Raw genomic sequence first — 15,153 nt, 5'->3', positions numbered from 1 at the left:
GGTGGGTGGAGTGGGCACTGAAGGGAGGGATCTGGTTCAAAGTCTCACTCTGTCACCTTCTAGCAGTTGTGGGAGCTTGGGTAAATCGCTGCCTACCTTGCTTCAGTCAGCATCCTTATCTGCAGAGACAGAAGCATGGCCTTCCAGGGCTGCTGAGGATTAAATGAGGAGAAGCACATGGGTGGGCCCTCAACAAACGGGGTTGCTGACAAAGGCCTTGGAGGGCAACAAGTGCTCACAAGCCCCTGTGAGGTCAGAGGTTACAAGTCACGGGTAAGGGTGGGAAGAGACTGTGGATAGGAGCCAGCCCCTCCACCTGCTTCCTCCCTGCGATGCTCCAGCCCGGGATGTCCTCCTCCCCCTCCCCAGATCAGCTGCTTATGGGCAGCTCCTTCAATCCACTGACCACCACAGGGACATGTCCCCTGCACCCAGCCCAGCTCACTGGGGGTCAGGTCAGGACCTGACTCTAAGGCACCGAGGATGGCTTCACCCCACCATTTCACCCTCCACCTCACTTTCACAGGAAGGAAAAGCTTCGCCCTTCTCCTCTCCCCTCCTCCCAGGGCCCTCCCAAGTCTTCTCTGCCGAAGCTGCGAGCCTCCAAAGAGAGGTTCATTTGGCTGGAGGCCAAAGAGCGAGGTTTAGTCAATGTCATGGACTCCATTTTCCATCTTGGAGCCCCTGGGTGGTGCCAACAGTTCATGTGCTCAGCTGCTAACTGAAAGGTTGGAGGTTCGAGTCCACCCAGAAGTGCCTCAGAAGAAAAGCTTGGCAATCTACTTTCAAAAAATCAGCCATTGAGAAACCATGGAGCACAATTCTACGGACACACATGGGGTTGCCGTGAGTCACAGCTGACTCGACAGCAACTGGTAGTGGTGGTGGGTGCGTGTTGAGTAATTACTATGTGCCAGACATTTTACACGTCTCCTTTAACCCTCATGTCAGCCCCATGACTTGGTTTGTTATCCCCATTTAACAGACAGGGAAACTAAGGCCTAGATGAACTAAATAGTGCCCCCAGGTGCCTTGATGGAGGAAGGATGCAAACCCCAGCTCTAGAACCCCAAGCTGCTTTCTCCTCTCCCTTCACTGTGGTTCCACATATGCCACACCAGGCCCAGCCTGGATGCTTCTGGAGAACACAAAGTTGGACGAAGATGAGTTCTGTCCTCGAGGGCTTATTGAGGGAGGGGGTCTCCGACCAGGACTGCCCTGGGACATGGATCTGGGGAGTGGAATGGAGACAGCAGAGGCAGCAGGCACATGGGCCAGACCAGGCTGCCAAAAAAATAACGGTAACAGTAACGATACCCTGCACTCACCAGGCCCTGCTTTAACGCTGGATCCTCACAACTTCCCAGAATGGATGGGCAGCAATTTTCATCTTACAGATGCAAAAACACAGGCCCTGAGAGGGGGTCGCCAGCCGGGATCCCTTGGCCACAGAGCTGGGACTCAAACACACTGGTCTTGGGGCTGCTTCTATACTTCTCAAAGTGCATGCGACAAGCTTTTCTCCCAGGACACCAGCTGAGAGCGACCCAGCTCCTGCAACCCCCCAAAGGCATGAGGAGGTTTCTCTTCCCACGCCCAGTTCCGGGGATGCAGCAATGGTCTCGGCAACGCCCACACGCCAAATCCCTTCCCAGCCCTCCTGCCAGGAGCCCCCCAAGAGCAGCTGCAGCTGCTAACTGGCCCACCCAGCAGGTTTCCCCAGCTGTCCAAAACACTCGGGGACTCTGGCGCCCACCCGGCCTTTCAAATCTTCCTAAGAGTGTAAGAGGAAGCCCAGGCACATCATGGGGTGGGGGTGGGGGATGGCTTGCAAGAGGCCACCGACTATGGGCAGAGCGGGGAACAGAATTGAGTGTGCTGTCCCCCCTGCCATCTCTCCAGAGGTAACGTGACTCTCCTGGCCCTGTTGGCCTAAAGTCATCTCCCAGGGATCACGTGGAGGGGTCTCAGGGTCCAGGGCTGGACAGTCCCCAAGGGGCAGTGAACCAAGGAGCCCCCTCCATGCCCACTCCACTAAATCACTGGCCCCAGGTCGCTCCAAGGTCAGGGACCCGAATGTAACCTGGTCCCGCATCAAAAGGAAAAGCTTGCCGGCTGTGGCGTCACCTGCCAAAGAGATCCCAGAGGGGCTGGTTTTTACGTGCCGTTACCTTAAAAAACAAATGTGACTTTAATTCCTGGCAGTAAACCTTGGACTGTTGTGATGCAAGTGTCCAAGGAAGGAAGGAAGGAAGGAGAGGAAAGTTTGAGAGTTGAAACAGATCTTGCTGCACTTGTGCAAGCAGGGAAGAGGAAACCAGCTTCCCAGAGGGAGCCACCCTGTCAGCCGGGACGTGACTGAGGGAGGGCAACCAACTTCCCTGCCAGGTGGACACTACTCCTGCCTGGTTACTGCAGACGGGAAACAGGCCCCTTCTAGCCCTTCAGTCACCTCCTGCTTGATCCAAAACCGCCAATGTGCTCAGAGCCCAGGGATTAAAGAATTCGATGACAATCTGAGTTCTCTGAACTTCCATTTCTACCTTGCCCACTGACTGTGTCCTTGGGCAAGGCGCCTCTGCTCACTCTTGGTAGCTGGAGCCAGGAGTGGATTATCCAACAAGCAAGGTAAGCATGGCCTTACTTGTGCTTACTTACTAATCTGTAGTAAACAACTTCACATGGGTTTCACGTTGATGTGATTATTAAGTAAGCATGAGTAAACCCACGCTTACCTTGCTTATTGGATAATCCACCCCCGCCTGGAGCTCCATCTTGAGAGAAAAAACAGTTGCACCAAGTCGATTCTGACTCACGGTGACCCCATACGTTTCAGAGCAGAACTGCTCCACAGGAATTTCAATGGCTGTGACCTTTCGGAAGCAGACCACCAGGGCTTTCTTCCAAGGCACCTCTGGGTGGACTTGAACCTCCAACCTTTCAGTTAGCATCCAAGTGCATTAACTGTTGGTACTACACAGGGACTTTCCTCCTCACAGACACCCCGGGAAAATGCAAAGGTGTCCGCAGGGAGCTTTACATTCCTTAGAAGGGAGCTGAGATGAGGTATTATGTGCCTGCATGGTTTGCCTTGACCCAGGCTTCTTGAGGCCTACCACTTTAAGGATGAGCTACTGTGGAACAAACAAGAGACTCCAAAGGCCCAGAGGGACAGTGGGCTGGCCCTGGACTTCCTGCAGAGTCTCCTTCCCTCTGAGCCCATGACGGATTTAGGAGGGTGGGCATGAAGAGGGTGGGATGACTCTGTGAGGGCTGTGGCTCCCTCTGCTCACTGCCTCTTGGGGACTGTCCAGCCCTGGCTCACGAGGTGGGGTCCTAGTGATGCCGACAGGAGGGGCTCCCAGACCTCTCAGGAGTGGAAGGTGCCTGTGCTCAGGTGGGGCCCCTGGCAATCATCCCCCATCTGCTCCTGACTCCTGGAAGTAGGGCCAAAGCTCCCTGCTTCTCTGTATAACCCTCTTTACCAAGGCCCCTAGACTCTGTGACGACACAATTCCCTCTTCAAAGTGTGCCAAGAACGTGGGCGCCGAGGGACACCAGAGATCACCAGTATCCACCTCTGGATGGCCCCCTGGCAGGACATCTCCCTGTAGCACCCGACAGGTGGGCATCCAGCCTCCACTGCCACAGAAAGTCTGCCAGGGCAGGGCTGGCCCCTCCTACTTCGGACCTCTGCACCTCCCGGGGCCTCCCCGCAGGCCGTACCAGTTAACCAGGTGCTGCTGGGTCAACTCCGACTCATGGAGCCCTTGGGTTGTTGCAAACCGTTAAAGCACTCAGCTGCTAACCGGAATGCTGGAAGTTTGAGTCCACCTGGGGCGCCTTGAAAGAAAGGTCTGGAGATTTACTTCCAAAAAATCAGCCATTGAAAACCCTGTGGAGCACAGTTCTACTCTGACACACATGGATCACTGGGCCATAGAGTGGGCTAAAATACAACCACCACGCTTCAAAACTGAAGATGGCCCCTTGCTTCCCTGGGTTGCCTTCTTTTGCTGGACCTTGGCTGTGCCTGTCCGGGCCATCATCATGCAACAAAGCCTGTCCAGCTCAGGTGCTTCCAGGAGGAGGCTCACCTTCCCCGCTGGCCTGTGAGTCCCCTGAGAGCAGTGGCCTCTCAGCTGGGTCTTGGAATCTCTGACACCCCCCGCTCCACACTCTAAGCAACGCAGGAGATTTGAGGACTTTTTATACCCCCACCCAAGGCCCTGATGGGTCCCCAGCACTGTTCTGGGGGAGGCGCAGGGCTTCCACGTATGTTAAATATATAAAACTTCACTGATAGGGGAGGTGGTCTCGGACTGCCTTCCTCATGGACTGAGGCATGGCAGAGAGAAAACAGAGCCTTACAGCTTGCCCGATGGAATCCTCTTCCTTTAAATAGCAACCCTGTGCCTCTCAGAAACGTGCAGACAGGGACAGAGAGCCTGGAGCACCAGCTTTACCAAAGCCGGCAGGGGGAGAATATTTACGCACCAGCACAGCATTTGCTGCTCTCACAGACCTCCTTTGAACTGTTTATCAAGCCCAATCTTTCCCAATAATAGCCTGATTATCACCGCCCTGTTTGCATAACAAAGAAGCCCAATAAAACTTATTTCGAAGCGCTCGGAGGGGGTGTGAACGGTCAGCCCAGAAAAAGAAGTCTTAGGAATGCGGTGAGCCGCTCCAGAGCCTGAACCCCAGAATAAAGACAATGCAATTTGCCACCAAGAAAAGCCCAATAGACCAATAAATTACCCGTGTGCAGAGGGATTAGATCAGGTTTCAGCTGCCCTGTGGGAGGGGGTGGAGGTGAGGGGCGGGGTAAGCCGGGAGGGAGACAAACCTGCCTCCTCTTAAAGGGGTAGGGCTCGTTTTGAATACACGCCCCGTGGCCACACTGTTTTTGTGCACCTCTGTGGCTTGCATAGTAACTGCCTGCATTTAGTCATTCTCGGAAAGTTCTGGACTCTCCACTACATGCCTGATACTATGCTTGACGCTGTTGCTGGATCAAGCCCCAGTTAGTCTTCGTGCTCCAATTGAGTCAGCCCAGAGGAGCCTGGGTGGTGCGAGCAGTTTTCGATTGGCTGCTAAGCCAAAGGTTGACAGTTCAAACCCATCCGGCGGCTCTGCGAAGACAGACCTGGGGATCTGCTTCCATAAAGATTACAGTCAAGAAAACCCTGTGGTGCAGTTCTACTGTGTAACATACGGGGTCACCAGGAGTTCGGGGCTGACTAGATGGCAGCTAACAAGTCAGTCTACAGACTTCTGGAATGCAAAGCACTTCATCTGAATTGTAAACAATAAACAAGGAAGAATGGAGGCAATGGGAGTGTATCAGGGTAGTAGTATTTCAACCTGGCCTTGAAGGACGGACAGGTAGGATTTGACAGGTGACATGGTGAGGGCAGGCAGTGTGGCCATGAGGCAGAGGTGCAGGGACAGGGAAGCACAAGAGGCCTCCAGAACAAATGAGACTGGCTGGTGGCGAAGTGCTGATTGAGAGAGTGTGGCCAAGAGTTTGGGGCCAGACATGAAGACCTTGAATGCCAGCTGTGCCCATTATGAAGCAATTGTCGCTCAGCTTCAAGGCACCTTCCTATGCTCCGTGGGGCTGGGCTTCAGCAAACCGTATTTCTCCTTTGTCTCTGGCGCCGTTAGATTCTGCCACAAGGGGGCACTAGACAGAGACTGACAGGCTGGAGGAGGGAGACCAGGTCACCTTCTGCCTGCTGGCTGTTTTTATCACCATCAGTGGCCCTTGTTGCCCAAAGCAACAGTTGGTGTCAGCCTCCAGCATCTTTGCACAGTGTGCCCTCGGCAGTACTGATACTGGCCAGCGTCTCCACCTTACCAGACCCTCTTCCAAGCTCCTCCTCCTTTCCCTCCCCAGCCCCAATGGTGGAAGTTGCTTCCTTCAATTATCTGTGTGCCTCAACGGTCCCTCTTTCCCTTTTCAGTCCTCGATGCAAATGCTAACATGCTCAGTTGCTAACTGAAAGGTTGGAGATTGGAGTCTACTCAGAGGAAGAAAGGTGTGGTGATCTACTTCCAAAAAATCATTCATTGAAAACCCTATGAAGCACAGTTCTACTCTGGCACATATGGGGTCACTACGCATCAAAGTCAATTCCATGGCAATGTTTTTTTTAACTCCCATTTAACAACTCCCTCTACTAAGTTCCCTTTGTGGAAAGCCCCCGGGTGGTTTTGGTTTTTCTGACCAGACCCTGACTGATACGCCAGCCTAAGGATTGAGACTATCCAGTCGATCACGGGGAATCCCTGCCTATTTTTTGGTTAGTACATGGCATGATCAGAACACTATTTTAGGAAGCAGAGTCACTTAAAGGGCGAAAACGGCTTCAGTGGGGGCAGAGGCAGGTGGAAAGAAGGAACCGAGAGAGGCTTAAAAGAGAAAGCCCTCTGTAGCTCTATGAAGATGCCAGGCTGGAACTTGAAACCCCGCATGGCCCACCTCCACCACCCACCTCCCCCGGGCAGCAGGGCGCTGAGACTCTCCTCCTAGCGACTTGCCAAACTATGGGTCCTGAAAGAGATGGGGGAAGCGGGCACCAGGCTAGGGGGCCAGCCTGCTCTCACCCAGCACGGACCCACTTGTGACATCCCTCTTTCCTGTCCCTTGTTCTTTAGCACTAAACCTAATGCGAGGGCAGGGAAGGGACTTAGAGCCAGCATTTGACAAACTGTGGCCTGGGCAGTGTTCTGGAAGGTTCGGGAGTGGGAAGATGCCTGAGGCTGCCTGCTGTATCACTTCTGTAGGAATCTCACTCCATAGTCTTGGTGTCAACATCCAGGTGCTTGGCAGCAGATACCGAAAGGAGCACACCCAAGTGACTGACAGGAATTTTCGCCAGATGCAACAGACCCTACCTTACTTAACCTACCAGCAGCCAGAATTGATCACCTTTCCTAAAACGCACTCCTCCCCCAGGTCTGGCCAAGGAATGCCTCCAGAGAACTGACCCAGACCATGACTCACTGTGTCTCCCACCTCTTAAATCCACTGGGAATTTTCTAAGGGGCTTCCTCCAGGAACTGGCTGCAGGAGAAAGAAGGTGCTTCTCAGAGAATCTTAGTTGATCTAGGAAGGGGAGGACGGCTGTTGGGGGAGCTGGGGCAGCAGAGGATTAAGTCACTGCCACCTCAAGTGTGGCAGAGGAGGCCAAATGCCATGTCAGGAGGGGAGGCAGGAGGCATGGCCCCGCTCAGCACAGCAGCCAGGGCTCCTCTGGGAAGCCGCTCTCCTGCACAGGGTTCCCAGGCGCTGCTCGCCCCAGCCTCCACACACGCCAAGTCACTGCAAGAAACCACGCTGCGTGCCAAGGAAAAGGGCACAGTTCAGCTTTCCAAACAGGCCACCCTCCCCCAGCTCCCAGCACTGGGGGCCACGTGGGGCCAAATCCACAGCAAGCAGAACAGGATGACTGCTGGAAAGCACGTGTCTTCAGCCTGAGGCCCAAGGACGCAAGCCGGCCTGCCAGCCAGGGGGCTGACAGCCTCTTTGGGTAAGGGGGTTGGCCCACGGAGGGCGAGGGCCGGACACAGATTCCGTGTTGACACCCAGACTGTTTTAGGGCAGAGAACCCCGGGATGGATGTGGGCAATTACACCACTCTTCAATGTAAATGAAGCTCGCAGGTGGGCCCTGTTCATCATCCTGCTTTGAGGCACAGCCTTTTCCTCTGAGTCCAGTCAGCTCTAGAGATGCTAATTTTCCACCCTGGCTCTGCCTCTTGCAACCCTGGGCTCATCTGCCTGGCTGCTGCAGTGAGAATCCCTTTGAAGTGGCTTTCCTCCCTCACCACCGAACCCAGACCGGCCTTCCTCCTCCACCTTCCTCCCGCGGTGGTAGGGCAAACGCGGGCCAGCTGGGCACATGCCCGGCTGGCGCGCACACGTGTGGGAGCCTGTGCTCATAGGACATTCCTCAGCACAGGGAGCAATAATGGGCTCCTTTCTGCAGGGACCTGGGAGCCGGGGAGCACTTCAACGGGCTTCTTGGTATCCTGGCTGTTTGGGTGAAATGGTGCACGAAATGAATAAATAAGCAAAATCCAACGGACATAAATCTGACTTGGGAAAATCTGCACCATTACAGTCCTGCCAACTTGTCTTCCTGACCTGTGGCTGGGTGGCGTCTTCCTCTTTGGAATGCTAAACCAGAGGATGTCTAGGGAGCAGACAGGGCCTTTGAAAGGAGCAAAAAGTCTAGATCCCTGGAAAATGTGGTCTCGCTTCATTCCACTATCCAATCATAACCCCAAAGTTCATTTCTTCTTCTTTCCCTCCTTTAAAGTCTTTGAGGAAGAGCCTGGTGGCACAATGGTTAAGTGCTCGGCTGCAAACCGAAAGGTTGATGGTTCAACCCTACCAGCTGCTCTGCGGGAGAAAGAAGTGGCAGTCTGCTCCTGTAAAGATTACAGCCCTGGAACCCTGTAGACTCTGTCCCACAGAGTCACTAGGAGTCAGAATCGACTCAAATGCAATGGATAAAATCTCAGATATGCTACACAGCAAACTTACTGACTGTGTTTACCCAAAATCTGTTAAGAGAAAAGGGGTCTGAGTTCTACTCCTGATTCTGCCATGTGTGATGTCGGAGAACCTCTCTGACCCCCTGTTTCCTCATCAGTAAAATGGAAATGATAATCCTCATGGAGATGGGACGATTTTATGAGGTGATGTGTTTATAATAGTTAGTTGTTGGAGTGCCTGATACACTGTGGACACTCAATAAATGGAGAGACTCTTAAAAGTAATATTCTCCTTCAAAATGTCATACTTTGGAAAGAACAATATAACGGTATTACGTCTTGATGGATGTTCATGAAAATGTTAATTACTGATGGTTAACCTCCAGAGGCTGGATTTTGGGTTATTTTTATTTTCTTACGTTTCCCTTATTGGCTTTTAGATTTAAAAGGGAGTATTGTTTGTATAACCAGAAAAAAATACTTCGGAAAAAAATAGGAGTATCTGGGGAAAAAAATGCTATGGTCTCTACATTGAGAAAAATCAAAACCAACACACACACACACACACACACACACACACACACACACACACGCAAATCCAAGGGTCCTATTGGTACCACGAATGCCCTGAGTATGCCTGCGGTGGGCCAGGTGAAGACGGACATAAAGAAGCAGAAAACTGGGCTCCTGCCCTTAAGAACAGAACTAGCGACTTAGAAGACAAAAACCTAAACCCACAAAGCAATGAAGCTGGAAGAAGTGCAGGCAGGAGCAGCCGAGGCGACACACGCCAAGCGCATCACTGGGCCTGTTGTTGAGGGTCTGCACTGGACCCCAGGAAACGGCACTGAGTTTGGGCCTTGATGGAGAGCGCAGAGTGGCAGGCACTCCATTCCAAACTGGGTAATGGCATGCGCCAGGCCTGGGGGCTGCCCACCATTAAGGTGTGGTGTGGCATGGTTGTGATGGTGGAACATGGGGAGGCAAGGGGTGACCTGGAGCCTGGGCCATGTGCTGGAAGCCGTGGAAACAAGAGGAGGGCGGGCTCTTTCCTTTGTGGGGGGCAGGAGTTCCTGCGCAGGAGTTTTAGAGCGCTTCATTTGGCAATGGGGGTGGAGTTTGTGGGGACAGGTCATAGGGCTGGTTTGCTGCTGCAACTGTGACAACGGGAGCAGGCAGGAAAGGGCAGAGGGAAGAAGGACCCCGGCCCCAAGTGACTGCACTGCACCGAAAGGCCCAGTTCACATCCAGGACTTGCTGGTTCCAGGCAGTGGGGCCCCTAACAGACATGTTGAGGGGACAGCAGGGGAGAAACTAAGGAGATTACTGACTGTGTGCCCAGGACTTGGCGGGGGGTGGGGGGGGGAGGGCGTTCTCAGGACATGGGACTTTCAGTGTTAAAACTAGGAAAGTCCCAGGCAAACTGGGACAAGTTGGTCTCCCTCAAAGAAACAGTGTCTTCAGTTTGCGGCAGACTGAATTTAGCAGATCACTAAAACCTGGCTGCCACTCAACCTAATTCACAGAGTCGGGGTTCTCTGCCCAATTCCAGAGCTCGCACATTCTACCCACTAGAGGAGCCCTGGTGATAGAGTAGTTCAGAGCTCGGCTGCTAACCGGAAGGTCAGCCATTCCAATCCACCAGCCGCTCCTTAGAAACCCTATGGGACAGTTCTACTCTGCCCTACAGGGTCACTATGAGTCAGAATTGACTGGATGGCAATGAGGTTTCTTTTACCCACCCCCCCCAACCCCCAGCCCCACAGCTCCGTGAGTGGTGCACATGGTTAACATGCTCAGCTGCTAACCAGAAGGATGGCGGTTGAGTCCACCCAGAGGCACCTCGGAAGAAAGGACTGGTGATCTACTTCCGAAAAAACAGCTATTCAAAACCCTACGGATCCGAGTTTTACTTTGACACACATGGGGTTGCCATGAGCCGGGATCGACTGGAAAGCAACTGGTTTTATTCTTCCTGCCAACGTGTAAACTGCTCCCCAGCCCCATTCTTTCACCTCCACGGGACCCCAGGACTACCTTTTCCCCGTCTCACACCAAAAACAAAACAAAAACGAAAAACCAAACCATGGCTACCTCATGTGTGTCAGAGTAGAACTGCACTCCATAGGGTTTTCAAGGCTCTGATCTTTCAGAAGCAGATTGCCAGGCCTTTCTTCTGAACTGCCTCTGGGTGGATTCGAACCACCAACCTTTCGGTTAGTAGCCCAGCACTTAACCGTGTGCCCCACCCAGGGACTCCTTCCCCATCACCTAGAACATCCTTATCTATGACCGGTAACTTACTGATCACCTCTCCCCACATTCCTCCTCTCCCCAACTCTCCTCCTCTGAGTGCTGGGTGACCGCCAGCAACTTCTCCAGCTTCCCAGTGCAGGTTTTAGCATCTTCAGAAGATGGGGAGAGTCTCTCCTTACTCAGAACTCACCCTCAGGGCAGAAGGGGCCTTCCAGCTGAGGGGACTGCACATCCCTGCTCTCCAGGGAGCTGAAGCTCTGCCCAGCCAGCTCCCTGCGGACCCCCCTGGCCTGTCACACAGCTGGCCAGATAGCTGGCTCTGCCACTACCTGGCTTTGTCAACTGGCCATGATTTCAGCACTGGTGGTACAGTGGTTAAGAGCTCGGCCGTTAATCAAAAGGTCGGTAGTTTGAATCCACCAGCCACTCCTTGGACACCCGATGAGGCAGTTCTTGACAGCAACGGGTTTAGCTTTTTTTTCTTTCCCCGTTTTTGCGACACAAAATCCGACTGGAGGAACCAGGAGGCAGTAAGCAGTGTGACTTGCTAGCACATTTCTGGACATCAGCTCTGATTGAAATAGTCTCATTTCTAATGACACAGATGCATTTAGACACTGCAGAGAGAGATGGTCTCCCCAAGCCTCAGTTTCCCCACTGAGGACTAACACTGCTAAAACAGCAGCAGTTTCAAAGGAAAGGGAAAAGAGACAACGAAACAAAGGCTGCAGTGCAATAGTTCTTAGAACGATGGTCCTCGAGGGGAATCCCCCGGAAGGCCTGTTACACAGACTTTGGGCCCAACCCTGAGGGGGATCTGCTTCAGAAGGTCTGCAGTGCGGCCAGAATTTGCATTTTGAATCACTTCCCAGATGCTGCTGATGTTGCTGGTCCAGGGACCCCACTTTGAAAACCACTGTGCTAGAGTACAGCATCAAAACGCAGTAAACAGTAAGCATGTCAGCATGTCCAAAATAACATGCCTCTGATGGAGTTTCCTTAGAAACCTGATTTAATAACAATGGTTTAAAAGTTTAAAAAGTATCTGTTCATTGTGTTTTGAAGCAGATGCTATTTGTAGAAGCCTCTTCTGGCCTCCCCTTTGGAGGTAGATGGGACCACTTCTTGTCTGCCCCTTTTCTGAACCTGCAGCATTGTCCAAGCAGACACCCCCACAGCCCGTGGGGCACCGCACAGCCCTTTCTCTTTACCAGGCTGTCAGCTGTCCAAGGACAGATGCTGGGCCTCGGTCAGATGGGGCCTGCATGCTGTCACTGAGTCTGGAAGGTACTGGATACACTTTACGTGTACACCTTGAATGAGTAGATGCAAACACTCAAAAAGCACACACACTCTCCATCTAGCAAAGGCTAAGGCATCTTTCTCATAGAACTATGTCCAATTTAATTTGCACCCCTGTGGGCTTACTCTTGGCAGCCTCCCAAGTTTACCAGCGCTGAATAAACCTGTGCTTTCATGCAGCCCCTCTAGACACGTCCCAGCTGTCTTCCCTGGGAGAAGCTGGGGCACGCGAGTGTGTCCTTTGTGCCCTGCACTTCCTTTTTTGTCTTTTTATCTCTAGCTCTAACTCCCACCCCGCTGTCCTTGCCCCCACTAGGGGCCTGCGGGTTCTCTGATATGATTCCAAAGTGGCCCCTCTCCCGGGCCAACGTGTCAGAGCATATGACAATCTGCTTTTATGTCGTGGAAATTACTCATTTCATCTCTTTCTTAAGAAACTGTCTTTTGACCCAGGTTTCTTGAGCACACAAGTTTCAGAGCCCACCGTTTATTTAGTTCTGGGATACCAGAATCTCAGTTTTCAGTAGGGTGGGCAATTTTGACTAAAGGCAGCTGTCAAGGGCTCAAATTAAAAGAAACTTTAGCCATCTGGCACATAGCACCGCAGCTATCTGTTCTATCTACCAGGTTTGAGTTACCAGTCTCGAAGCCAACAAAAAATGGGTTTCTTGGAAACAAAAGTGATGGAATTCTGGTTGTGAATTATATAACCCACCAGCTTTCCTCAGACTGGGCTGGGATACTTTAAAAAGATGTATACACACACACACACACACACACACATTTATATCTATAAACCTGTTCCCATTGAGTCAATTCCTATTTACACACATATGTTTTTAAGACAGAGAAATAAATTAACAAGAAAACAACACCCAGCCCTTCCTGCTCCCACCTAACTCCTAGTACCTTCTATTACTAGCCCTTCCTTTCCTCACTCTGCAGCCCCAGAAGTTAACAAGTGCTGCCACTTTAAGAGCCGGATGGTGTTGTTTTAACGGCTTCTAAGCCCCCTTCTCAATTTCAGCTTGGAGCTGAGATCACATCCCCCACCACGGACAAGGGACAAAAGCCATTTATCAACCTATCTGATAAAACTTCCAATGGGCTGGATCTTTATCTAGACCCAAGTGAGATGAACACAAATTGCAAGCGTCTGTTTCTCCGAAAAGGGGACTTCTTTTTCAAGAAGAGAGTAATTTCTAATTTCTATTTTATTTGTTTACTTTGTGGGAGGGAACCAAATCAGCCTTTGGGCAGACCCTTCCAGAAGTGTGGAAAGGGCCTTTTAAAACGAGTGGGTGGATGGGGAGGGCTGCTGCTTGACGCTCTGTGGAGATTTTATTAAGAGGCAGCACGGGGCGAGGCCTCACTGGTGCACTGGCACCCTCCCCTCGTCTCGTCCTCGGCCGGCCGGGGCCTCCCCAGTGGAATCCAGGCTGAGGAGCAGGTTGCGGCTCTCGGGGCCGCCCCTGGGGCGCGCAGCTGCCGAGTGAGCCGGACGCGCAAGGCGACTGGGGGCCTCCAGGGCTGGGCTGGGCCGGGCCGAGAGGGTAAACTGATCCCTCCCGCTACCACGGCCTTCGCGGTACACCCGCCGGGAGCCCCAACTCGCAGCCAGGCTGAGCCCAGGCTGCCCAGTTCTGCTAGTTCCTTGAAACCCAGCTGCAGAGGAGCAAAAGAAAACAACCTCATCCGAGTCTAACTGAAGTCCTTTCCTGCAAAGCTCGGTTGTGCGCGGGGGCTGCCAATTCGGGTCGCACTGCGCTGCAACAGTCGCTCCCCGCGCAAGCCCTCATTTTTGCAAAAAGGATACCTGCGAACCCCGCAACACAATGGAAATGGCCAGGAGATCCCGCCTTGCAGTGGGGGCATTGTGGCCCATGACAGTGTTTTATTTGTATTTTTAGCAAGAGAAAAATGAGTATAAAGACTTTAACTGGCGCTTCCCGGCTGTGAGCAGCATATGGCAAAAATGAAATAAAGTTTTACCAAACATTATAAAGAACACAGACCAGGGATTTAAGTTCCGTGCCTCCCTCCTCCCCCCGAAAGGGGTGGGGGGAGAGTAAAGAAACTGGAGCGTTTGGGAAGGAACAAATGCTTCTCTGTGGAGTTGGTCTCCCTTCCCCCAACAAAAACAAGAGGTCCCGGCTCGGAGGAATTTGAAAGCAGCGATCTGCCAAAAACATTGTGAAAAACTATGGGGGATTCATTGGAAACAGATGGGCTTTTTCAGCTTTAATTCTGAAATTCTCTCCCTTTCTGACACAATAAAAACAAACAGGGGCGACGCGAAATGTTATCAAACAGCAATCTGGACTCGGATGAGCCAGGGCCGTGGGTTTCCCCTCGTGGACAAGCGCGTGGGGGCGGGACGGGGTCCCCGAAGAGCGGTGGTCAGGGACGCCTCGGGGACCGCTGGGCGCCCCCGGCTCCACCCCTGGGCATCGTGCAGGTTTGCAAACCGGTGGGCGAGGAGCCGGAGGAAGTACCTCCAGCACCGAGTCCGTGCCTCCCCTCCTCTCCCTCCTCCGGGGCCCACAAGGGGCGCGTCCTCGGCACCCCATTCTCGGAAGGAGAGAGGAAGGGAGGCGCCCTGGGCCCTGCAACCAACCCGGCCGGCTCCTTCTCGCTGCAGTCCGAGCGAGGTTACTCCTCGGGTTCCCACAGGCATCCATCACTCCATTGGTGGGGCAGGAGAGAAACAAAGAAATGGGGGGCGGGGACCCGAGGGGGAGAGGTCGGCAAACTTCAGCCCCGACTCGCTAGCGGACATACGGCCCAGCCCTGCGGGGGCCCGGGGACGCCGCCCAGCAGGCTGTCCTCACCGGCCTGGGTTAGTGACTTACCTGCGGGGAAGCTGCAGAGAAGGAAGGCGAGGGTCGGCCAGAATCCCAGGGCTGAACGTCCTGCCCCTCTCCCCATACCCATCCATCCAGCTCGACCTGTTACCACTAGCCTCTCCCTGGAAGAAGAGTTGAGAAGAAAAGAAGACGAAAATCAATCACGCTGCGGAGAAAGGGCCACCTCGCGCCGCCGGCGGGAGCAGCGAGCCCGGCGGCTCGGTCCACCTCAGCGGCGGGCG

At 53.2% G+C, this 15,153-nt stretch overlaps 1 protein-coding gene across 1 annotated transcript in view; it reads right to left on the bottom strand.

Annotated features, from left to right (window-relative positions):
* RGMA (repulsive guidance molecule BMP co-receptor a) overlaps positions 1-15,153 on the bottom strand; it is a 48,773-nt gene that overhangs the window by 13,168 nt on the left and 20,452 nt on the right. Inside the window, exon 2 of the mRNA XM_004372666.1 lies at positions 14,918-15,033. Coding sequence (XP_004372723.1) covers positions 14,918-15,033 — 116 coding nt within the window. The remainder of the gene's footprint in view (positions 1-14,917; positions 15,034-15,153) is intronic.

Source organism: Trichechus manatus, unplaced genomic scaffold (genome assembly GCF_000243295.1).
Source record: "Trichechus manatus latirostris isolate Lorelei unplaced genomic scaffold, TriManLat1.0 scaffold00019, whole genome shotgun sequence".
NCBI classification, from domain to species: Eukaryota; Metazoa; Chordata; class Mammalia; order Sirenia; family Trichechidae; genus Trichechus; species Trichechus manatus.
This window is presented reverse-complemented; position numbering and strand designations above follow the sequence as displayed.